Below are 26,309 nucleotides of genomic sequence, written 5' to 3' on the forward strand. Positions count from 1 at the left end.
CTATGGGACTCATCTGCCAGAAACAGTAAAGAAATATCTAGAGACTATCAGAACTACAATCTGCTTAGACAAAACCAGTAGGAAAAGACATAGTATGTCTGGGCTTCTAATGTCTGGAGGGTTTTACGTCAAAGAAAGAAGAAAGGAAAATTAAAGCTTGAAAACCCCAATTGTCCATCTTATGAATCATCAGTGTACAGGAGGTAAAAATGTCACTATAGTATGAGAAACCTTATGAGTAAATCTCTATTCTTCTCCTCCACATTTTCCCTGGAACAATCATTCAACAAATGGTGACTGCAGGCACAATATTTTTCTCTCCTTTTCCCATACCTCATCTCCTGTCCCCTTTATACCTTCAACAGCAACCCATGGAGTAGCCATGGTCACACCACCACTTTGCAATGCCCCACTCACCTGGTCAGCCAGTGAAGTGGACAGCATGCTCATTAACTCCCTCTCGGCTGTGAGTCTCCACATCTGCTCCCATTTCATCTTCCGTAACTTATCCAGAAGGAGCAAGATAACCCCTGAAAGAAAACAGTGCAGAGAACAAGAGAGGACAGGATACCATATTCCAGTCAAAGCTATTTCCATTTATGTATGTGTTCCTCATGGCAGTTAAAACAAGGACAAGAGCAGGGTTCTATCTGTGCAGACTGCAGACTTCACTCTATACCAACACAGAACTAAAAAAAAATTCTTCATGTTTCAATACATAATGAAGGAAAAGTTATCTTGAATCCTTGAGGCAGCAGAGAAATGGTGTACAAAGAAATGCTAGGTTACACAGACTTTTAGAAGACAAAGTAGCCAGAGTAATGAAATGCGAGAGGAATGAGAGAAGGATGTCATATTTCTATCAGTCTTCTTAACTGCTAAAGCCTGATTTCATTATGATGTAATTAGCACTGGGACTACTCCTGACAAAATGAACCTGTATAGGTGATTCACATGATGGACGTTAACTTCATGCCAGCTTTGTCATTCCAAAGGGAATTAGACAGTGCTGTAAAAAAAAAAAAAAAAAAAAAAAAAAAAAGAAATGGACATCCCTTCAGTGAGAAGTGATACTCCCCATTTGATCTGAGAAGCTACAGGCTCTAAGAGGGTATTCTGTGAAATCACCACCTGCCAGGGAGTAGGTAAAGAAAATTCTGATTTATCTAGTATGAGCTCATTTCTGCCATCTTCACACTGACCAGAGATCTGTTTCCTGCAAAATCCCTTTGTTTAAATGAGTTCCTACCTGGCCTGGAACCAAGATTATGCTGAGGCAAAAAGAAAATTGTCACTTATATACAACATTTTACTCGATGTGTGTGGGGTGAAATCTGGCCTTTATCGTGGTAAACAATGTACACTGCAAGCTAGCCTTTGAGAGTGTTTGTTGTTAAGGCAGGAAGGAGCCACAGATTGCAAAGTTGCACCTGGAGGGGGAAAACAACTCAAAATGCATTTTGAGCTAGCTCAGTTGTTTTTTGCTTGGACAGAATCCCTTGTGTGGAAAAAAGGAAAACAGCAGAAGCCATGAGACTGGACTGAAGCATCAGCAAAACATTTCCTACACAGACTCAGAAAATCTTACTTGAAAAATTAATTCAGAAAGACTTAGATAAGAGCACTGTCATGGTGAATGAGCTGAAGGGCCATGGAGAAAGAGTTCAGTGGCCTACCAGGTTGACAGGATGTACCTAGTAGGAGCAATGATAGGCCCTGTGCTGTTGCACATCTTCATTAATGGAAGGAAGGAGTGAACAGAACAGCAACGACACCTGCAAGTGATGTGAAACCAGAGGTCTTAAAAATAAATAAATAAAATAAAAATTAGAAGAATAAGAAATGCCAAGAAGCAGGCACTACGAAAAGCTGCCTGATGGAATCTAAGATGATAAAACTAAAAGTGATGAGAATGAGACTGGAAACGTAGTCTGAATATTTAGGAAAAAAATCTCATAAATCCTTTGTGGTGGAACAACCTAAAAATGGCAGATAAAATGCATTACTTCACTTCCAGTCTTTAAAAACTAGACTAAACAAAGATTAGCAAATACAGATGGAATGATCCTGCACCGGAACAAAGGAGGTTCTGGTTCTTTTCTGTCTTCAGTTACCATGGCATGGCAAATTCTTTCATAGGAAAAGTGATACTATTATGAACAAAAAGAAAACCTCTTCTAGTAATGAAACTTGTGGTCTATTTTAGTTCTTTTTCCTGTTGAGTCCACCTGGTTTCCAAAGGTGCTGGAACAACTGGAGGGATCCCCTTTCAGCTTCAGTCAACCTTCCTACTTCCAGCTGTTGGATTGGAAAGGGACATATTGTCAGAACATGCTGTAATGCACTCCTGCCAGTGTGTTTGTCATCCCTCCAGCATAACTGAAGCCTATTTGGAACACGCAGTGTGCATGAGTTAGTTCCTAGGAGAGCCACTGTGCACTGTCTGCAATTCCAGATCAGTGTGAAGCAGACTCTTTGCACTGCAGCAATAAACTAAGTGGGATAAGCTCTTCTCTGGCAGTGTATTTTTTCCAGTTAGCAAAAACTGCCAACTTTGTTTCAACAGTGAAATATAACATAGGAAAATAAAGAATAATTGTAAGATTCAGTTAACTCTAGAGTAATTGATTTTGTATTTTATGAACAGTAAAACACTCTTTTGTTAACAGTTTTTTTCTCAACTTCTTTCAGTCACCAATCTGGGGAGCAAAAGGGGAAATGTTTTAATATGTGCAGTATTCTCTTTTTTTTTTTTTTAATCTTCCACTCTTATTCCAGCAGCAGATAATGGTGCTGCGGCTAAAGAGATTATGCTGTCCTGAGGGGCTATCACAGGAGCAGCTGAGAAAAAAAGAGGTAGACGGGGTGGAAAACTGGCATATATGTAAGAGATGATGTATTAAATCACGATGCAATTGGGGCTATTGAAAATATACACAAGCTTTAAATGGTCCATTGTCCAGACTCATTTGGATGTCATTTCTATTTTAATTCATCTGAAAGTCTGGCTGTAACACCTTTGTGCACTCTTTGTTCTGGGCTTCTTGCACTGTAGAATTCTAATTTACTGCTGCTGTAAAAGTAACTACAGGTGAATATTTGTAGCACGTTCAGATATTTACTAATTAGCATTAGTGAGAATAAGATCATTATTTTCTGAAGAAGAAATTTCATACTGTTCACCCAAATTAATAAGTGCAATAGAAAGGAAAAAACAGGTGTGCTGGAAACTTTTCAATTGTTCATGCAAAGGGAAAAGTACCTTTTCTTCAGTACAGAGCACACCAGTTTTACTTCTGTATTGTTCTGTTACCAAAAGCAAATGTAGCAAATGAACTAACTCCAATCTGTGCAATTACAGTGCAGGCAAAGTGCATGAAACATGGAAAGGGAAATATTTGCCTCAGGAGCCCCTACTCTGAGAGTCAAATTGACTGAAATCTCAGACTAAATTCAAGTTGACATGCTGCTGAACATAGGGGGAAAAGGGACTTACTCTCAGCTGCTGGACTGGTGGGAAGAGACAGGAGGTAAAAAAAAAATCAAAGGAATATTTTATGAACATCTGGCCCCAGGCAGAGGGACTTCACATCTTTTGATGAGTGCAGCATTCTCCTGCCCTAACCTACCTAAGAAAAACAAAGGGAAAGCTTGGCAGCAAATACACAGAGAAAAGTGGCAAACCAAATGTCTCATGAGTATGAAACAAACTGATTGGTCACAGAACACCCCATATTCCTGATCAAGAGGTAATACTTCAGGCATATACAGAGGTGCAAATGACTCAAAGAGTTCTTGAAAAAAATGCACTACCACTAAACATATGGAAGACATCTACATGTTCAGTTTTTACTTGACATTTTCTTCCCCATCTTGATGAGATTTTGTTTGAACTACCAAAACATGACAGATTCTGAATCGCTAAAACAAACAAAAAATGGAGTTACTTCAAAAAGGTATTTTTGAGACACGCTACAGAAAAAAAAAACACCAAACAACCTTAAACTGAAAAAGGGAATCTGGTGAATAATGTGGACACAACAGGGCAAAACTTCTGCATGAACATCTTTGGACTGAAACACACCATTTTGGAAATACTACAATTTTTTATTTTGCACATATGTGAAACAACTCATTCTAAAATATTCTTCCCTTCAATAGCAACACAAATTAAAAAACTTGTTGGAAATGAATGGAAAATTGAATATTTTACTTTGGGCTTAACCAGAGTTTTGGCATCATCTGATTCTTCTGTCCTTTCTTAATTTACTTGGAATCAATTTTTTTGTTTCTCCAATGCTGTGACCATGCAACCATTTCCCTGCGTGTTTCCATGCTTCTTTTGTGTGCGCGTGTGTGTGTCTTAATCTGCTCCAGGACAAAATGCTTCATTTTATTTTTCCAAACAGTAAATTGAAAGTTTTCAGAAGCATCAGCAATTTCCCTTGGAGTGCTCTCAAGCAGCCTCACCTCTTGCTTCGGGAACACAGACTATGTTTTTTTCCTGAAAGTCACAAAGGAGTTTACAGTAGAGTAAGAAGTAACAAACAGTGTTTTAAGATAGAGCAGAATCACTCATAGAGGTTACAGTGAAACTTGACAAGCTTTCAAATGCAATCAATTTATTAAAATGGCCATTTTAAAGTGGCTGAGAAAATACTGTTGTGGGGAGAAAAGGATTATAGCCACTAAGAAATCTTTGAGCACTGCCTTGCCCATTTCTTTCAGGTGGAACAGGATACTTCTGTGAGCTGTTTAGGCAATGCCATATTGAGTGAGTAGCATCACAGTTTGTTCTTGTAATGCTTTTAACATTCGTCTCATAACTGTGCCTAAATAGTGAACCATCTAGATAGCCAGTAGACAACAGTACATTGTTGCTTCTAAAATACAAAGCATCAGTGAGTTTTAGAATGATTACTAGGATTTTACAACTTCTAACCAGCATACCAAAGACAGAACACCAAGCTACTAAAACTTAGACTATTCGAGAAATAATGTTAGAAAAGGGTGACATGGAAATTTACTAAAAAATGAACTGTTCCAGAGATTTAAGGCAGTACAAACAACAGCAAGCTGCCACATAATATGAAATACATTTGGTACCACACAGTTCAACCTTAGGTGGTAAGGAAGAAGTTCGCATTTCTGCCATCCCATATGAAGTGCTGTAACAGTGCCAATTCCTTAGTAAATCAGCAAGAATCACAGAATCCTGTAATCATTCAGGTTAGAAAAAAGAGCACTATGGTCACCCAGTCCAACTCCTAGCCCATCCCCACCATGCCCACTGACCATGTCCTCAGTGCCACATCCACACAGCTCTGCAACACCTCCAGGGATGGTGACTGCACCACCTCCCTGAGCAGCCTGTGACACTGCAACCACTCTTTCTGAGAAGAAATTTCTCCTAATATCCAGCCTGAATCTCCTCTGGTGCAACTTAAAGGCATTACCTCTTGTTCTTTTAATTACAGTTTACTGTACCTGAAATAGTTGGAAGTGGCCACAGGGTGCAATGCTAGCAATACGACTAAGTCTTTGCTGGATTAAGGTCCAAACTGATGGTTTTGCTAAGGACTAGATTTGCAATACACTGGGTCAGTCCTCTACAGCACTGATTGGTAGCCTCTGCTTTCCATTCACAGTATCAAGAATAAATACAGAAACACAAGTTTATACCTGCTAGGGACTAAAAATGAAATTGAAGCTGTAATTCCACATATTTCAGCATAAACAGATACCATAATGGTAACTGCACATACCTCTAAATCTTCATTTTAAGTCTCTGTGTGGATGAAAATCACTGCTTAACCACTTAAGGTAGAAATAACAGATTACGTTACTTTCTATACAATTTATTTAACTGCTGCTTATAATTTGAGTAGCCATAATAAAACTACAGTATGTCTGTATCTTTTAACACAGAATGACCAAAGGATTCTCATTCTTATCACAATTTTATGGTACCTTACCACGTAACTTAATAAGCACTTATGTGCACCAGCCTTATTCTCAAAGAAAGCCTTTCACATCTAATAAAAACTTGCAGCGATACACAATGCGTTAATTGAGAATAAACAATGACTCCACATTTGCAAATTTCTCTCAGAAAACAGAACAGGGTTGAGAAGCAGTTTTGAAATGGAAAGTGGGTGTCCCTCTGGGCTTGGTGACAGAATGCAATAGCCCTTGTTTTCTCAGCATAAGTATTGAAAGCGAAGCTGTGGTAAAGTGCATTTGGAAATTTAGTGCACTCACCCTGTTGGTAACTGGTTCCTCTTGAAGCATTATAAACATTTTTTTTTATACTTGCTGATGACCACTTAATGAAATGGAATACTTTTTTTTTTTTCTTTTTCCCCTTTTTCCAAAGTATGATGCTTTTGCTTAGGCAAAGTGAAGGTGTAGAATATACTGGAAATGATCCTACCTTCTTACAAAGCTACTGACTACAGCTCAGAATTTCCTGGTTCAATGAATGTTTCCTTATCGTGTAGATGCTACTCTTCCTGAGCAATATGATACAGATATGTAAGCACTGTAAACTTATCAGCCTTCTTTTGCACAGAGCCAATGCTGTACAAAGTCATACATTTTCCATGCACAAATTGCTGATCAACTTTTCCTAAATTTTAGAAGAGAATACAGTATGGCTGGCAAAAGAACAAATATTAGCAAAACCAAAAAGGGAAGGAAGAGTTGTCATCTACTCTGTCTGATTTGTGCCCTATGGACGACAGCAATGATATCACCTTCCTTGTTTCCACGTGTTTTCTGAACCCCATGCAAGGAGCAGTAGATGATAACCACCTGTGATGAAGCTCCTTACACAGGCTTTAGAAAGCACTACAGTTTTATTACAGCCTTTAAGTTTCACTACCCTTGTGAGCATATAGAGAGCAGAGGTTATGTTGTAAAGGCAGTGGAAAGCAAAAATTCCAGGGACTTTTCAGTTGGTAAACCAGAGATATGGTTTCCAAGAGAAAAAAACAAAAAACAAAAAACAACCCATAATAATAATACACACCTTAAGTTCAATTTAAAAATGATTGGGGCAGCTTTTGTTCAGAAAAAATCCAGAAGTTGCAAATCTCAGTTAATACATTTTAGCATCAGATGAGCAAAAGGAGGTTTCAGCCTCTGTATGCTGCAGCACAAGGGCAACGATCAATTTAAATGGAACACTGGACAGTTGTCCAAGGATGTAAGAATCTCACATTATTGCCATGCAGAAGAATCACCTAACAGCGACTCAGTGTGTATCTCTTTGCATATCAGGGGGTTGTGATGGAGGTTCCAAAAGCTAACACGAACAGAATGATGGTCAGGTATGCATCTTACGTAAAGCACTTTGACTCCTGAGACCTAAAAAAAAAATTACATGGGAGAAATATGGAAAATTTTTACAAAGTTTTGAAGAACTTTTCCTCTCTCCAATATTAAAATTGCAGTAGGCTCTTACACTGCAGATTACCTGTGATTTCATTTGCTTGGGTGTTTAGGTGACTTCAATCAAGAAGAAAAAAATCCTATTTAAATACATGTTTCAGTGATGAAGTTGGAAAGGATAATTCTTACCTATTACACAACAGAGACCACAGGATTTTTCATAATCAATTTGTACTTTAATTAGAACATAACTTCTAGAAAAGCATTCAGTCTTGATTTAAAATTTCCAATAATGGATAATCTGTCACAAACTATGACAACTTATTCCAGTGCATAATTACCCTGATGAAAGATACATCCTTGATTTCTAATTTGAACGTCTTCAATCTTGCAGCCATTTGATCTTGCTGAACCTATGCTGAATTGGCAAGCCCTCTATTAGCAAATGTCGTTTTTTCCTGCAGACACTAATAAGTTATGATACAGCTATCCCTTGACTCTTTCCCAGATGAGTTCCTGAAGCCATAAGTTTTCCAAAATTTACTTTGAACTTTGTTGATTTATAGTGTTGATATAAAGTGTCCCTCTTTGATTTGTGGGGATTAGGCTGGGGCAAGTGGTTAAACCTACATTTTAAAACACATTCACTTCAAGGTCAAGAACTATGGAGTGTATACGCACATACAACGTTCAGAGTCAAGGCCTTTTCAGAGGAAGCTGGCTACATTCATATAACCTTGGCTTTAAAGATCTAGTTCCCATTCCTTCAGCTCTTAGACACAACTGTTATTTTGTGTCTGCTTTTCCCAGTGTCCTACATAATGTGAGAACCGTGTTACAGTTTTCTAAGAGTTTTTAGCATGGATCTGAGGGTCTCTGTTATATGGATCGGTGAATGTGGCACCAGGGCATGCGGGAATATTAGCATGATGTCTTCTGATGTGGTGTTGATGGGCTAGAAACAGGAGCCACAATGTATCCATGCAACCTACCCATTCAACCTACCAAAAGTATTCCCTGGAGTGAACTAGAACCAAATTACACTCAGTATTTATTCTTTTCCTGAAGGAAGCCAGGTTCGTACCTAAGAGAAACAGGGTGCCAACTAATTTCTGTACCCTGCAGATGATCAGAAAGACAAGACTGAAGAGTGAACTAAGGAGCTGAATTACCTGGCAGTGCAGACATTCAGTACGAAAGAAGAAAAAGTCTGTGCTCAATTACAAAAAAATAAAAATCTTGTACTTGTACTTGAAATGTCCCTGTTCAGAGTTCACAACAAGTATTTTGACAACTGTATTACACCTGAAGCTAATGTTCAGCTGATTATCCATCCTGGATTGATTTTCATGTATCTTCCATTTTTTTCTGAGTGTGACTCTACGTGCCATTACATTAAAACACAGAAGTGAGAGCGAGCATTACAATTATGTGTAGATATGTTTGGAAAATGGGATCACACAGAAAGTTTATTTCCACGACTAAAAAATGAAGATATTTGCAAGCATTTTTTTTTCTGACGAAAGCAAGAACATCTTTCAAAGCTAATCTTGGACTGCCCACCAACAAATCATCTACCTTTAAAGGGTATATGAGGTACCTCTCCAAAGCATCATATATAACACTTGTTGAAATGTCCAAAATTTTACAGTGTTTCTACTTTGGGCAGAAACAGGAAAAGAGGAAAAATGTGTCCTGCACAAGTGATGATTATCTTGGTGGGCTTCTAATATTAACAACAGTCCACAAGCTTAATTATAGGGATGGGTACAATGACTGTGAACCACTTTCAACCTTTCATGGTCAACAGTTTATGGTATCTATGGTCAGGTGTTCTGAGCAGGAGGTAAAAATGTGGCTCTTGGACTGAACAGCCTCCTAGTTATTCACTCAGTTAGATGACAACGAATTTGGGATTTTGCATTCAAAAGCAATCACATTTTTTCTCTTAATGGACATTCTATTGACTGGATTAGATTTGGGATAAATAAAATGTCCTCAGAACTGGATTAGGGGAAGGAAGGCAGCAGCACAGAATGAACATGCTGCTAAGATTAACCATGTACTTTAATGCAATGATTTCAGCTAAAGGTTAGCTGCAGCTCATTTTTCTTGTCCTATCACTTCAATTCCAACAGAAGAGAGACAGGATTAGGTTCACAACAGAGGTACAGCAATGCATTAGTTTCAAGAGAAAATGAATGCAGAGCTTTTTAACATGCTCGTAGCCAAAGTGGTGAAGTATGGCTCAGACAGGCAGACTATGAGCTGAGTAGAAACTAATTGGGACTCCAAGCCTAAAGGAGTTGTTTTCAGCAATTGTGTTCAGCAATAAAACATTCAGGTGACGACCAGTTGCAAGTAGTATTCCACAAGAGTTGATATTGGACCTGATACTGTTTAACACATTAATTAGTGAGCTGGAGATGAGACCAAACGCATCTTAAACAAATTCACACAGGATACCAAATTGGAGGCAGCAGTCAATACCCTGGAAACAGGGCTGGTATTCAGAGGGACCTTGACAGGCAGTGCACAAAGCCTAAGCTAAATTTCATATAGTTTAACAAAAAACATCCTGTACAGGATTCTTCCTGAATGGATAGTACGGGCTGCGGGCTAAGAGGATAGAAGCTCCAGAAGCTCCAGGAGTCCTGCTGGATAGCAAGTAGAACAAGAGCCAGTAGTGAGACCTTGTGGAAAAGGATCCTGCCTGATCCAAGTTACCTGTGATTCTACGATCCTATTTGGCAAAGCTTCTCTTTTCATCACCTCTGCTAAAGCCTTGAGAACAATCTGTTTGCATAGGGTATTGCAGTGCTCCCGTGTTTGCATAGTGTATTGCAGTGCTCCCGTCCTCCCCCCAGGCCTGCCTTAACAAAGACAGGCAGAAAAGGGACGGTTGAGGACCTTAAGTAAGAAAAATTAAAGCCAAAATGTGGCTGAACATAGAGACAGAAGAAGGACAAGGATGGAAAGAAACAGATGATCTGATGCTTCTAAAATCTTACTGTTAACTCAGTTTCGCACTCTTTTTTTTCCTTGGAACCTCTGCAAATAAAGCTGCTCGATTTCCTCACGTACTGAAGATTTTTTTTTTGAAGTATGGATTTGTCCTGAAGCTAGCTTGCTTCATCGCTAAAATGGTTAAAGCATAGCAATTTCTGTAGCCTGTAGCCACTAAGAGAGTGATCTGACTGCAACCACATTCAACTGTTTTTTTTTTGTTGGCACTCTCTACACACGAGCGTAGAAAGATATCTTAGTTACCCTGCTACTTTCTGTGACAAGCACCACACTACCCAATAAGAATCCAAAGATGGAGACCAACTGATGGAGTCCTCTGCTTAAAACCTCTGTTTCTGTATCTACAGAAAAGAACAGTCTTTACACAACTTTATGAGAAAGTGAACTTGCACTTCAGAAGAAAAGTACTGGTTTTACTAATACTATGCATGTGTATGGGGTTCTCCTACTATGTAATAGAAGACTTTGTTCTTAGTTTAGGCTCCTCTACTAAGCTTTTATGTGCAGATCTTAAATTTAATTTTCATCAGCTACAATAAAGACAGGGCATTTCAGAGTGCTGGATAACATATTTACTCATCAGGCTATGTGTGTTCACATAAAGAACCCCTAACGAGCTAGAAGCACCATGTTTCAAAAATATTCCTTAAATGGATTAGTTTGTGATTGTACATAAATATATTTATGTACATGACATGGAAATATACATTATGAATCTGGGTCAGAGCAGTAAAAAGCCCCAAACTTAGATCATTTAATCAACTAAAAGTATATTCAGCATAATGGAAACTAGAGTCTGATGTAGATTGAATGCTGTTGTTTCTTTATCATAGGTTTCTGAGGAGGCGAAAGTTGTCACTGTTTCAAACAAAAGTGTTTTTAAAAAAGGCCTGATAGATTCAATTGCCAAGAAGCAGAGGATGTATCTCAGAGAATGTAATGAACAGAAGACTAATTCAATCACAGCAATGTCATTATTACGTAGACAGGCCTTTCAAACAAGAGACACCATTTTCAAAATCAAATACATATTGACCCATGTTTCAGAAATGTCAAGCATGCTGTAAACAAGTTCTCAGTATATCACATGCTTTAGAAACTGTTAGACTGAAAAACAAGCTGTTCTTTGAAGGTAGTCAGCTTTTAGATAGCTTATTTTTAAGTGTAAGTTACAGACTATATAGACAGCAGCAATCAGGATGTAGTCTTCAAAATCTGAATTATCATTTTAAGATTCCCACCATTGACAGAAACAGATGAGATTTCCTCTCGCACCAAGCAGCAACAGTATGTTGTCACTTCCTAAACTACTGTATGTATAATAATGTGTTTGATACTGTACATCAAATGCATTTTTTGTGCATTGTAAAGCATATGCATCCAAGTACGCCTTCTACTGATAACAGCACTTACTGAATGAACTCATAGTGTCTTAAAGAAGAAATAATCCAATAAAAAACTGCTACAGTTTGAATCTGAGTAGGTGATGAGAGTGTTACCTTTTTTGCCTTGACACTGCTGTTGGAATTATTTTTTCTTTTTTTCTGTTTTTTTTTTTTTTTTTTTTTAAGCATCAAAATGTATTTTGCATCTGTTTTTAAAGGCTCCTGTATTTAGAATCAAATCTAATTATATCAGTTCCTGAATTACTGCTACAAGGCATGGTAATGGGAGGCAGGAATAATGTAATGGCTTTAGAGCATGGCTAATCTAAGTCAGGTCCTGATGGCAAGCACTGCAAATTTCAATAACCCGTGAGCTCTCTTGACTTGTTCACCAAGACAATTTGGAAAACTTGGAAAAATCTCATCCCTTAAACAACCACTACATTTCTGTCTGCACCATATGGAGAAAAGGACTAATCTTAATCAGAATTTATGGAACATAATTGGCAAATCACTGCCATATCCAAGTGGTTCTCACAGAATTCTGACATCTTGGTATAGAACTACTTCTGGCTAGCCAGAATGAGACAGAAATAACTACTTAAGCATTAATAGTGAGGGTTTTTGGAGAAAAAAAAAAAAGAAAAAAGAAAGAAATGCTTAATTAATTGAAAGTGCTCAGCAATTTCTAGGATCAGATCCATTATTACACTGCCATGAGTAGAAGGGTATGTGAAAGCAGTTACTGCATTTCCAGCCCAGGTTCACAGACTGTCATGACCCTCCTCACACCTGCTCTGCATTGCTTTATTACTCGTTTGCTTTCTGCACTGAAGATGCACAGTATCATCAAAAAGCAGTGTTGGATGTGAGCTCATCTAGTCTTATATAAACAATCTGCCCTACACTTGCCTTTATTCTCTGTAGTTGTTAAATATTATGCAAAAATGACATAACATATGCTTCCACTTGCAATTCATCCTTCATATGTCCTCTCTTCAGGCTAACAATTAAGGAAAGATTCATTCTAGCTTTCTTCCAGTCATTACAAACATGGAAGCAGTAACGCACGATGCACATGTAGGCAGGTAATTGTTAGGTGCTAGCCGTTGCCTTCTGTTCTCAATCCACAAATCTGGGAATGTGACATTCCTCAGCGTGGGAGCTATCTTCAGCTCAAGCTGTAAGACTCCTCCTTACAGCACCTCACAGTTCCACCAAGGCAGCGTTTTTAGACGAGCCTCAAATCTTTAGGATGGACTTCTGTGGTTCAGGAGTCTGAAATCCCTTGGGCTGAAGTTTCTGCAAAAACTTCCTGGCACCCTGATTTCAGAATTGGGCTGTCTCAGGATAAAGTGGCTCACATTCCTAGGTAGTGATGTCCCTAATCAGTTCATGATTCAGAGCAAGGTGAGACTTTCCGACTCTGAGACAGAAAGGAAGAGGAAACTTCGGATTTGAAAACTGCAGCAGAAGCAGCAGCGCTACATTTCCAATGATAACTGAAACAATAACACAGAAAAGAGATTGAACCTGAGGCTCTTTAGCTTTTCTGACAACCTCCCCCTGCAGCCCTGTCCCAGCCTTTTAGGAGCTTGTCCTTTCCTCAGTTTACTGCTGTTCATCCTGTTCTGTTTTGGCACCAATTTTCATTGTGTCTATTTCAATAAGAACTTAACAAACCCACAGATGAAAGGGTCACTCTGAGAAATGGTTCTCATGCTGTGGCATGATAGAGAATGAATTCTGAGCTATCTCAATAATAGTGGACATTTTTTGTCAAGAGACTAAATTCTCACAGGTCTTGAAAACTGCCCTGAATACATTGCCTCATGCAATTTAGTCTGATCCACTCTTTCCATCTGAGAGGGCTCAGGGTGCGATTCTCAGCTGCTGTAAATTGGCCCTGCTGCAGGGAGGCAGGGAAGCCAAGGGGTGATGTATGCCAGCTGGGAAAGCGGCTTGAAATCATGACAATGGAGTTCCAAGAAACTGCTATTAAAAGCTATGCTTCCCCCATGATGGAAAGTATAATGCAGACAAAGCACTAAAAGCTTTTATGCTGAGAATTTCTTTGACAAGGTATTTTTCTGAGGACTAAGATGACTGCTACTCCAGAAACGAACATCAAGCCATACAGAGCAATTCTGGAGCTGTCAGTTTAACATCTGTAAAGAGAAAAATCCTCCTGCAGCTCAGGCAATACTATTGGAAGCACAGTATAGTCAGTGAATGACAACACAGATAACGTGAAGAGTTTGATTTAAGTAATGTATGAATAATCTTACTGCAAGTTAATTTCAGTGTAATCAACAAAATAGAGTAGACAACATATAAAATGTATTTGATTAAGTAGATTACTGAGTTTCGATCAATGAAGTATAGGAAAAAATCCGCATTTTGTGATACAGAAGGAAGAGTATTTAAAGGGTCTGGAGCACAAGTCTTATGGGGAGTGGCTGGAACGATCTGGATTTGTTCAGTCTGGTGCAGGGGAGACCTCATTGTTTCTACAGTGACCTGAAAGGAGACTGTAGTGAGGTGGGGGTTGGCCTCTTCTGCCAGGTAACAGCGATAGGATGAGAGGTAATGGCCTCAAGTTGCACCAAGGGAGGTTCAGGCTGGGTGTCAGGAAAAAATTCTTCTCAGAAAGGGTGGTGCTGCAGTGGCACAGGCTGCCCAGGGAGGTGGTGCAGTCACCGTCCCTGGAGGTGTTCCAGAGCCGTGTGGATGTGGCACTGTGGTTAGTGGGCATGGTGGAGGTGGGCTGGTGGTTGGACCAGGTGATCCTACAGGTCTTTTCCAACTTTAATGATTCTATGAGTGTAATTTCAAAATGGCCCAACAAAGTGAATGCTATCTCAGATAAAGGATGGGTCTAAATAAAAACATTTTAAACACAAATTCAGTTGTCTCTGAATTGACTTTTGAGTTTGGTCTGTTTTTTTTCTAACACACTAAAGTAAATGTGCAAATGTGAAACAATAATAAAAACCAACCAATCAAAAATCTTTCCTTGAAAATCTGTATTGGGTGTCTGGAGATCTGGTTTGCGAACAGAGGAACAGAAGAATGCAAACGCTTACTGGGTTTAAAGAGCTGGTAGAGAAGGAACAAAAACACCTTTAGCTTTAATGTACCTGTCTTCTGGGACTCCTAGCCTGTATATCGGCCAGAGTGGCTTCAGTGTAGAAAAGTAGAAGTAAGTGATGAACTATTTACTTTAGGAATAGGGAGAAAGCAGTGGAAGAATTCTGACTATGACAGATGATCCTGCATCAAATGTGCCAGGGCTGGGTCTTTTCCTTTGGACTGTAATAAACATTCTCACAAGAGCAAAGTCCATCTGATGGCTTCCCTCTCATCCATCTCCACTTAACTCATTAAATACTCCACGCTTTGGGGGCCCTTTCACTGTTCACAAGCATGATTCTGCACACTTGTATATCTAAGTCATCCCCATTGGGTCCATTGTCTTTTTTGAGTTTTTTGCTTAAGAGTTATTGACTACCTTTACACCCCTCCCTTTAGCTTTCTGAATACACCTGTCCACAGTGCTGTCATCAGTGTCAATTATTTTCATTTGCTGAACACATCAAACAAGCTCCAGTTTCTTTTTCTTCTACCCTGAGAGATTTGTATCTCTAATCTCTGCTAGATTACTGAGGCAAAAAATGAATTCAATTAAAAAAAATTATAGTAAATGATGCTGATTCTGTCAGTAACACCACTTGCTATCTCTCATACATTGCACTGTTTCCCACAGTGACCTCTTGTTCCATGTACTTGAAAAAATGTCATTCCACTTATTACAGTCACCTGTCAATTATATAACTGCATGTGAATTGTCTGGAGAACAAAACTGCAAGCAGTCTAAAATCATGTGCAGGATTACCTTTGGCCTGGCAACTCTGTATTTACAAACACTGCAAATTAACACACACAGTGTGTGTGAAAGGCTACTGACATTCAGCTGTTTTTGCTTTTAGAGGGAGTATTTTGTGATACACTGACATTTGGTAAAGCATTTAGGTTAGTAACCTAAACCTAAAGCTTTTCAACATTTATATTTGAATAATTGCATTTCAGATACTACATAACATTTCTGGCTCAGCCTAACGTTATATGGATGTGCCACATTTCTCTTGGACAGCATTAAAATGGCAGAAAGGAAAAAGTGAAAATGCAGCAGAAAGGAGCTATATGAGGTGGTCATCTCTCAGTAGAGCAAAACATATTGCTTTGTGGTGTAACACTGAACATTTGACATTGACTAGTTTGGTTTTGTATAACAGAAGCTTTCAGACTCCAGGACAAATCCATGAAATTTAGTTCTGTCTAATGTGTTTGGAGAGTGGGAGCAGACCAAACCTTCACATATGCAGTCTGTTTTGGCAAGCAAAGAACCAGGAAACAAACAACTTCTGCCAAAATCTTATATCCCTATCAGCCCATATTCTGTCAGGCTACACTTGAACATTTTCACTGAAGAGAGATGCCTTGCAGAGGCTGAAATACCAATTCACAAAAACAGGCATGATTCCCTCAAATATACAAACGACTACAGAAATACAGATGACCCAGCTAGAACTGCATGTAATCCTTTTTCTAGTAAGTCTGTTTAATTCAATCCAATACATTTCTGCAAAGCAAAACCACTATTATGGTAAATCATTTTCTGATAGTGCATGGATATTTAAATGGACTCATCTTTTCCAAACAGAGGCTTCACCATCTGTTCTGCCCTTTTATTACAAATAGAGGAGGACCTAACTCTCTGCAACAGCATGTAAAGTCTAGCATCAAAATGATTTAGATATACGTGTGTGTTCTTTATGCACCTGGTATGTTTTCTCACACACCAAGCACAAATCAGTGAGAAGACCTGTCTCTTGTAAGCTAATACATTCTCTGATCTAGTGCCTTTATTCCTTTCTCATGGCACCAGAAATTGATGGCCAGTAGTTTGCATTTTATTTGGACAATTATGACCCTGTTGCCATCCTGCAGGAGTTATATCTTTATTGGGTTGACATTTTGTGATACCATTTACCTCTCTACAGAACACGAGGCCTCATTCCTGTTCTTTTTGTCTTGCTGCGACTATATACGCTTCACCACAGACAGAAATGTTGCAGAAGTGCTAAGGATGTGTCAGATAGCTGAAAGGCTGTCCTTTCCCCAAGTATGCCATACAATATCCCTCAAGATCATTTAGAGAGGGAACATATTCCCCTCAGAGTAGCACACGAGCAGAAACTCCAAAACGCACCACACTGCATCATTTTTACTGCTTTCAATGGCAAATCTTGCAGTAGGTTATGAAAGGAGATGTGAGCTACTGCATCTCATACTCTGCACCAGAGGACTGATTCCACGCACAAAGCAAATGTTAACTCAAAGAAAACCCTCAGGGAGTACCTGTGTTGTAGCCCCTCCCAAGCGCTGGCCAGGGTCGATGGTTCTTCCAAAGGTTGCCCAAATACCAGTCACTCTGGTTCTCCACTAAGCCAAGAACCTGCTGCCCTGGAAATGAGCACATTGCAAGGGGATCATTAGAGAAAAGTCACTCAGCCAATGGAAAGCACACACAAAATCTGAAGAGGGACAGGCAGTGGCAACAGCAGACAGCAGTTCTGAAGCTGCCTTCCTTTTGTGCATTAGGAAGATGCCTGCTTATATAACAGAAAGCAATCCTGGCACAGCAAACTCAGCACGGCTCATTTCTTTCCTTCTCCCCTGGCTAGTCTGAGTAATTAAACACTGTGGGAACCTTTGTCATGCTGACAAAAATATATCACCCAGACAAATATGAATGCTGCTTGATTTTGGAACACAATGATGGAGAATCCTCCTAGTGAGAAGTAAGTGTTGGTAAAACGATCATCTAATATGAAGATCTGTTTATACTCTGATGGAGATAACATAATAGAAGAACAGGGCTCAGTATAACAAATTACTCTCTTCCCATGCTCTCCCTGCCTCATTCCAGGGTGGTTTTTTTTTTTCAGTCACAAAAGAGATTCCTTTAGCTCAGGAAAAAACTGGATTCTAAGGGTTTACCTACGTAAGTTGCACTGCTTTAATTTAAGAGATTAATTTAAAAGTCATTTAGGTAAGCCTATGTGGAATACAGCATAAGAATTATGATTTCAGTTTTAAATGGACTTATTTTGGTTCAGCTTACATTGATTAGCAGCTGGCTTCAGCTAGGGTAAAACGTGCTTTAAATCAAATGTGTCTAGAAGGTTTGCACTGCTTAAAAATCAACTGAAAAGTGAATGTTTGTATAGATAAGGACTTAATTATCTATTCTGAAATGTGCTGCATAAAATGTAAATAAGACAAGTGATTGAAATGATGCTCTGGTGATGGAGGACAGAGGGAAGGGGAAGACTGCGTTTGGATCCAGTTAAAGGAAGGAAGGGGAATGGTGTATTGGAGAGGGCACCATGACTAAGACTGAAAATGGTTTTGCAACCTTTTTAGAAACAATTAAACATCGTGTCTGAAAGCACATTTTCAAATCCCAGCTACGCTCACATAACTGAGTGCATGGTCACAGCAGCACGTTGAAAGCAGCAATTTATCAACCAACCTATGCTGGCTATGTGGGACCATAGCTGCACCATTAAAAATTCAGTATGGTCTAAGACACGACTGGGTTGAGAAGCAAGGCATACAGACAGACTCAATTTTATAATCAGCTGGGAAGACATTGGTGTAGGCCAGATGATTGGGATAGTCTCCTGTGGTACCTAATGCAGTGGAATGTCAGTAAGCCTCGTGTCTCAAATTTTGTTTCAGAGGGTGAGCAGCAGTGAGTGGCCAGTGCATATAACAAATAAATGAAAACTGCACATTGCAAAAGCCTTCAAGGAGTGAACGGAAATCAATCTAGAAATAACCTTGAGAGATTACCAGGCTCACTCTATGCCACTGTTCAGGATCAACCTGCTCTATCCTAATCATAACATACCAGCCCTCATTTTCTGATTCTGTCTCTCCTTTTGCAGTGCATATTTCATATTTTGTTTTTCACATTAAACTCCTTCATGAGTTTTTTAAGGAAATGGAAAGTCTAGGGGAGAAGATAAAGAATACCATACATTCTCACCCCACTGGTGCTACTTAAAACTGGTAATACTAACAGAGTGCAGCGTGTAAGAGAATGAGCTGAATTACAAATTAGAGATAGATACATCCAAAGCAACTGATGCATAGAAGATATGTTCTTTCTCAATACAAATAAACTGCTGCATCTCAACTGTAGGACACCCAGAACATGCTGAACACAAATAAGGCCCCATGAGCCATATATTGAAAGGAAACAGGGAAGGGGTCTCGACTGATTCATACAAATCTTAGCTAAAAAAGGCTTAAGGGCACAATTTATACTAACATTTGTTGATACCACGCTGGAAGGTTGCATGATCTTTATAACCACTCCCCTACATATGAGGTAGAATAAATCAAAAAAAGGAACTATAATGGCTAGCAAAGGATGAGAAAAACAAAAGAATGCAGGTGCATTTGGGCTGCAATGGATTGTAACAACTAGTAGGAAGAGAGTGACCCTGCTTATATTCTAACAGCACATTTCACAACTCAGCAGTCCACAGATCCTTTGCAGGATAGCACCATTAACATCAAAAGAAATGTTTGAATTCCATTTGCAAGTGGCAGATACCGAACTTCCTTACCAGGGAGCAACAATCTGCTTTCATTATTTTAGCCCCATGCATTTCCCAACAAGTCAGACAGCTCAGCCTTCAAACTGATGAATAATAGGAAATGAACAAACCTTGCTGCTTGTTAATGGTTTTGCTTTCCCACCTACCAGTTCAAAATCTCAGTTCTGACAATGTACCCCTGAAATTCTTACTTCTTGATTATTTCTCATGATAAGATAAAGAGAAAAGACTTAGGAGATTACGTTCACACATATTTATAGTAGCTTTATGTTTTCCTTCCCTATTCCCCTTTATTTTTGAAGACGCCACAACAAATCCTGCTCTCAGTATTCTTGGAGGTTTGATACGGCACGTGGATGAGGGCAGCAATTGACATCATGTGAGCTTTGGGGCTTAGATACACAGATCAGATAACGTCACTTAATGCTGCATCAACTGAGCTGACATAACTGCCTGCACATGCCCTTTTAGCTTGCTATAAATACAAAATAAGATGTGATACCTAACACTTTTAAATTTGATTTTGCATTGGTCTGGGAATCCACACATGTTCAGGTACTCTCCTAGGGCAGATGTTATATTGCTTGTCTGGCTCTTGTTAACCTTCCTGGTGTCTCAAGATCTACCGGGCAGATGAAACAGATGAGCAGATGAGCTTGTAGAAAGTTATAAAGAAACATTTAGTATTTTGTCTTGTTATATTCCTATTTTCTCTGGCCTGGAACAGTGTTGCTGTCTCTGCCAAAGAAGAATGTATGTGTTTTTCCCTTTACGTCTCCATGACTGACTTACGGCAGAAGTGATCAGAAAAATAGAACTTTGGTTGCATGGTTTGGTTGATGGCTCCAAACATTTTCTCTGTTCTCAATCAGTAAAACAAAGTGAAATTCAGAAATATACTCTGGGAAAGAGATGCCAAAACATTTTGGTCTAAAGATATCAAAATAACCACTTCTAAATGTACAACCCCACTCATTTCAATATTACCATTGTGACACATAATACAGATTCATTATAAACAAATATACAATGTCCAATATATATCCCGTCTATCACATTCTATAAGGTTAAAACATCCAAAACCTCCACAAAATCATAAAGTTGTGCCCTTTCAAATTTTGAGCAAATAGAAAGATTTCATTCAAAATTGTCACCTGATTTGTTTTTTTTTTAGTATCTGTATTTTTTATAGCACTCTGACTAGCAAGTCTGAGCATCAGCAGTCATTTTGTTTTGTTAAATGCATCATACAGTTATCAAATTGAGGCACAGGCCAAAGTGATGTATAACATCAAACAGAAACTTTCCCCATTCTCATCTTGCCTCCAATCACAGTACATTCTGAATTCAGACTTTTGGAGGGGAAAGACCAATGCTCCTTGCCACTGTGGCCTTTTGTAATAAGGAAGCACGAAGGAGTTACTTGAACTATTTCTTCAGCAAATGAGAACACGGTGGCTACCATAATAAATCTGAATTGTTCAGCTGTCTGTTTCTTCTTCCTAAGAATTATTATAATAAAATACCGTGACTAACAGCAAAAGCTCTGTCATTGTTTTCTGCTCTGGCCCCGCAGTTATGATTAAGTGCACTTCTCTCCCTCTCTGTTACTCCAGGCACATGTTAGCTTATGAAAATGAAGCTGTCTTTCTTACTTATTTATACATCACCAACATCCAGACAACAGAAAACAAGGCTATAAGGAAGAAGGGGACAGACTCTTCAGCAGGGTCTGCTGGGACAGAACAGGGGGAAATGGTTTCAAACTACAAGAGGGGAGATTTAGACCGGATATATGGCAGAAGGTTTTTACAATAAGGACGGTGAGGCACTGGCACAGGTTGACAGAGAGGTGGTGGATGGCCTGTCCCTGGATACACCCAGTCAGGATGGAGGGATTCTGAGCACCCTGATCTACCTGTAGATGTCCCCATTCATTGCACGGGAGTTGGATCAGATGACCTTTAAAGTCCTTCTCAACTAAAATGGTTGTATGATTCTGGCGTGGCCATGCTGTCAAGGCACTGAGCAGGCAGAATCACAGCCAGGTTGTCCCTTTTGAGGCAGCACAGTCTGGCTTTGGGACTGGGCTTCTGTAGAAGGCAGCTGCTTGGATGGGTGTTTTGCACAGTACGGCTCCCAGACAGCTCACCTGATGGGAAGAGCATCTCTCCTTGCTAACGCTTAACTGCGTCTGGAAAGAAGTTTCCATGGAAAAAAAAAAGATACTTCTGAGCCTGTCAACTCAAGGCCTTTGATTCAGTTTACACTTCATAGATTTTTGGTGGCTAACAGAGGGGAAAGCATGTTCCTGCAATTCAGGAGTTGAAGGGAACTCAAGCTCTCATTTCAGTCCTGATACTGATTTCCTGGGTGACACTGCACAAGTCACATAACAGCCTCCTGCTCAATTCTCCATTAATAATAACGGTGGTAACAGTAATCCCTCTCTCACTTTGCCTGTCTCACATATCGCAGTACAAGCGCTCTGAGGTAATAACTGTTATTTTGTACTGAAAGCACAACAGCAACTGCATGCAACCAGGCTGAAGCTCCACTGAGCACAGTACTGTCCCTTCACCAGCAGTGAGGAGCACAGCACAGGGCAGCTGGATGTTGGCACTGCTCAGCAGTGCACCTTCATTTCCCAAGGCATGACTCATGTGAAGCAGCAGGTTCTGATTATATTGAATGTGGTTTCTGCTTGTTTCATCTGGTGACCAATAGTTTCCACAGTGGAAAAGAGCAAGAACAACCTTTTCCTTCTCTTTATGACTTTCCTGATCTTAGAGAATTTCACCTTCTGTGGAATCTTCTGTACAATCAACCTTAAGCTCAGCTTTGGCCTTCAGTTATTTCGCTATTACAAACAGCAGTAAAAATACTGAAAAATATAATAAATATTACAATTATTTTTTCTATTTATATAGAACATACACACACACACACACATATATATATATAAACTTTCTGTTACTTCTTCAGTTAAAAACATTTTTTCTTGTCTTAGTCATTACCATGTCTTTCACGTGACTACTCTGCAAGCATAGTTAGAGCGATGCTCCACTGCAGATATTATGAGTGAGCTGCCCCTTCAGTGCTCAGGACATTAGGCTGTTTCCAGAAAGGCATCTTAAAGGGATGGTCAGGGTGGAATGCCACCTTTGATCACCCATGACTAAAAGATGAGGTGATAAGAAAAGTCCATTTCAGCACAGCTCTTGTATTATCACAGTTTAGTGGTATTTGGTAGTGGCCTTAAAAAGGAAAAGCAAGTGTAAAGTATTTTTAGTGCTTACAAATACAAAAAAACAACAAATACTACACTGTGGAGGTTTTTAAAGCAGAACAGAGCAGAACTCTGTCTTGCTACTTTTAAATACTTCAACGGTTATGGTTTAGGTCGTTAGGAATTTAATACAGACATGAATGCTGGAGCTGCAGCCAAGCACTACGACTGCAGCAATGCATGCCATCAGAGTAAGCTGAGAAAAAAAAAAACAGAAGAAGGATTCAGTGAGACTTTAAGATTCAAGTCTGCTTGAAATCAGGAGAACTGCAATTAGTTCTCCCAAAATGGGACACAGACATAGAGAATAAAAAGGTATAAGGAGGGAAGAGGGAAAAGGTACATATTCAAAATGCTAGCATATTTCCAAATCGCCCAGTACTAAGTCTGATGAGGATTGTCAGGACTATTAGAATATATAATAGTACAATGAAGCTGGGTTATTTTGAATCAGAGTTAAAATCTTTCATTAATATCCTTTCCCTCTACTTTCCTTCTCCATCCTTCTCCTGATTTGTTTTATCCTTTAAATATGTCCGTAAGACACACTACTTTTCTGAAATGATCATAAGATCTGTGAGGACACGTGCTTTGCTGGTATAAATCTGCGTGTCTTCAGTGAAATTAGTGTAGTTACGCCAATTTATACCAGCTGAATGAGTTGCACTTCATGTCAGTCTTGCCTGAGTGATGGACCTCTATGGCCTTCCGGTCCCTGAACCTGCACTAGTTGATACAAGGTATGTGGCTTCTAAAATCTTCCACTTCTTCTGCCAGATATCTCATCTGCCTCTAAAGATCACTGCCAGTCTCAACCTCCTCATCCTCACTACTGATGACCTGCGCAATTCTTGCTCTGTCTATATCAATTCATGTTTCTTCCTGTTTCCATACTCACTGTTCTATTTTATTTGCATGCCCTCTTCCATCCCTAAAAAAAAAGACTCTTGTTTTCTCACATCACAAAATCCCCAAGTTACTTCTGGAAATGTGTTTCTAGCACATTAACTCTCTGAACTTACCTCTAAAAAGTCCTATGACAAAGCCACATTAAAATATGCACATGAAATTTTCTTTGTGCACTGTAGCCAGGTCTGCCCGTCCACGGAAAAAAAACAGTTGACATTTCCTCATATGCCTTTACAGAGTGGGATACATTGTGCTTTTGGTTCCACAGAACTGGTTACTTCTACCTCCACTGTTCATTTTTTCATATGCATGCATACATACAACACACAAATGCACTGTATGTGCACACACACATACAATCATAGAATCGCAAGGTTGGAAACGACCTGCAAGATCATCTAGTCCAACCACCCTCTCATTCCTATTAGTACCACAAGCACTAAACCATATCTCGTAGCTCCTCATCCAGGCACCTCTTGAACACTACCAGGGACGGCGACTCCACCACCTCCCTGGGCAGCCATTCCAGTGCCTGACCACCCTCTGAGAGAAGAAGTTTCTCCTAATATCCAACCTAAACCTCCTCTGGTATAACTTCTGGCCGTTTCCTCGGGTCCTACCATTTGCCTGGGAAAAGAGACCAGACCTTTTGCACCACAACCTCCCTTCAGGAAGTTGTAGAGTGCAGTGAGGTCTCCCCTGAGCCTCCTCTTCTCCATACTGAACAATCCCAGCTCCCTCAGCCACTCCTCATAAGACTTGTGCTCCAGACCCTTCACCAGTTTCGTTGCCCTTCTCTGGATACGTTCCAGGGCCTCAATGTCTTTCTTGTAGTGAGGGGCCCAAAACTGAACACAGTACTCGAGGTGCGGCCTCACCAGAGCTGAGTACAGGGGGACGATCACCTCCCTGCTTCAGCTGGCCACACCATTTCTGATGAAGGCCAGGATGCCATTGGCCCTGTTGGCCACCTGGGCACACTGTCGGCTCATGTTCAGCCCAGCATCAACCAACACCCCCAGGTCCCTTTCCTCTTCACAGTCATTCAACCACTCATCCCCAAGCCTGTAGCGCTGCACGGGGTTGTTGTGGCCAAAGTGCAGGACCCGACACTTGGCCTTGTTAAACCTCATCCCATTCACCTCGGCCCAGTGATCCAGCTTATCTAGACCCCTCTGCAGGGCCCCCCTACCCTCAGGCAGATCGACATCACCTCCCAAGATAAACAATGGCAGACTGCCATTATATATATGCGCATCTCTCTATTTACACACATATACATGCATACATGTCATAGAACCAAAGAAAATCCTTAATTGGAAGAGACCCATAAGGATCAATGAGTGCAACTCCTGGCTCCACACAGGACCACCCAAAAATCAGAGCCTATGTCTGTGAGTGGTGTCCAAAGCTTCTTGGACTCCATCACTCGGGACCATGCCCACAGCCCTGGTCATTCTATTCCATGCCCACCACCTTCTGCTGCAGACCCTGTCCCTGACCCCCAGCTGCCCTCCCCTGACAGCTCCATGCCATTCCCTCGGGCCCTGTCACTGTCACACAGAGCAGAGCTCAGCGCTGCCCTGCAAGGAGCTCCCCTTCAAGGAGCTGCAGCCGCCATCAGGCCACCCCTCAGCTCCTCTGCTCGGTGCTGAGCAAACCCAGGGACTTCAGCTGCTCCTCTGGTCTTCTATACCTTTCGCTATCTTCACAGCCCTCCTTTGGACACTCCCAAATAGTTTTATGTCCTTTTTGTACTGTGGTGCCGAAAACTGCACGCAGTATGCAAGGTGAGGCCACACCACTGTCTGTATATATGCACACAAGGATGTTGAGGGAGAGACAGTCTTTACAGTTAAGAGCTTCTCTTTTACGTATCAAAACATCAAATTTCAGGGAAATACACTTCTCACTCAAATTTACCTTTTTTATTTGGCATCCTGCTTCCACTGAGTACACTGGTGTTCTGGTGTTTCCCAACAGCCATTTGCCTTTCTTAGTGGACTGGTTTCTCATTGAGAGAACTGCAATTAGTAAGGAACAATTCTCTTGAGAAACTCAGTGAAGGTACTGCAGGTCTGGCTCAGGGAAGGAGACCATGGTTGCAAGGGAATAGCACACTGGATAGCATACCAGGAGAGGAAGAGACAGGCATCAAACAGACTGAAAAAAAGGAGGTAGTTAGGTGAAGCAGAAGTAGATGCAGTACATGGAGAGCTGGGAAACACATGTTGGGCAAGGTTGTGTGAGTGAAGGAGAAAGGAATTATAGAAAGGAATAATGGCCCTGTCAGTGCTGGAACAAAAATCTAAGGCAATGGCATCAGCTGCCTTCTGAATGTATTCAAAGGTGCTGATATGGTCAGGGATACAGAAGTTACAGTGACTTGGGCCAGAGAAGAATAACTCTGCAAGAGTCTCTTACAAAAGAAACATTTCAAGTGTTCTGTAGGTGGTAGGAGGGAGGGTTCAAAAAGCAAAATCATACACAAATCGTGATCAAATATGCAGAATTGTATTGAGAAAGACTGGAGTAAAGAGCTAAATCTGTGATTCATCTTCATAAGGAAAGATGAAAGACTGAAATCAATTGAAATATGAGAATGTATTAGGC

The 26,309-nt window shown here is 40.1% G+C and overlaps 1 protein-coding gene across 5 annotated transcripts in view; it reads right to left on the reverse strand.

The window, feature by feature from the left end:
- LARGE1 (LARGE xylosyl- and glucuronyltransferase 1) overlaps positions 1 to 26,309 on the reverse strand; it is a 278,243-nt gene that overhangs the window by 45,322 nt on the left and 206,612 nt on the right. For all 5 annotated transcript variants that reach the window (XM_052667466.1, XM_052667467.1, XM_052667468.1 and 2 more), the window contains 2 exons: positions 17,226 to 17,330; positions 418 to 530 (listed from right to left, as the gene is read on the reverse strand). In XM_052667466.1, coding sequence (XP_052523426.1) covers positions 418 to 530; positions 17,226 to 17,330 — 218 coding nt within the window. The remainder of the gene's footprint in view (positions 1 to 417; positions 531 to 17,225; positions 17,331 to 26,309) is intronic.

Source organism: Tympanuchus pallidicinctus, unplaced genomic scaffold, assembly GCF_026119805.1.
Source record: "Tympanuchus pallidicinctus isolate F22 unplaced genomic scaffold, pur_lepc_1.0 scaffold8, whole genome shotgun sequence".
NCBI lineage: Eukaryota > Metazoa > Chordata > Aves > Galliformes > Phasianidae > Tympanuchus > Tympanuchus pallidicinctus.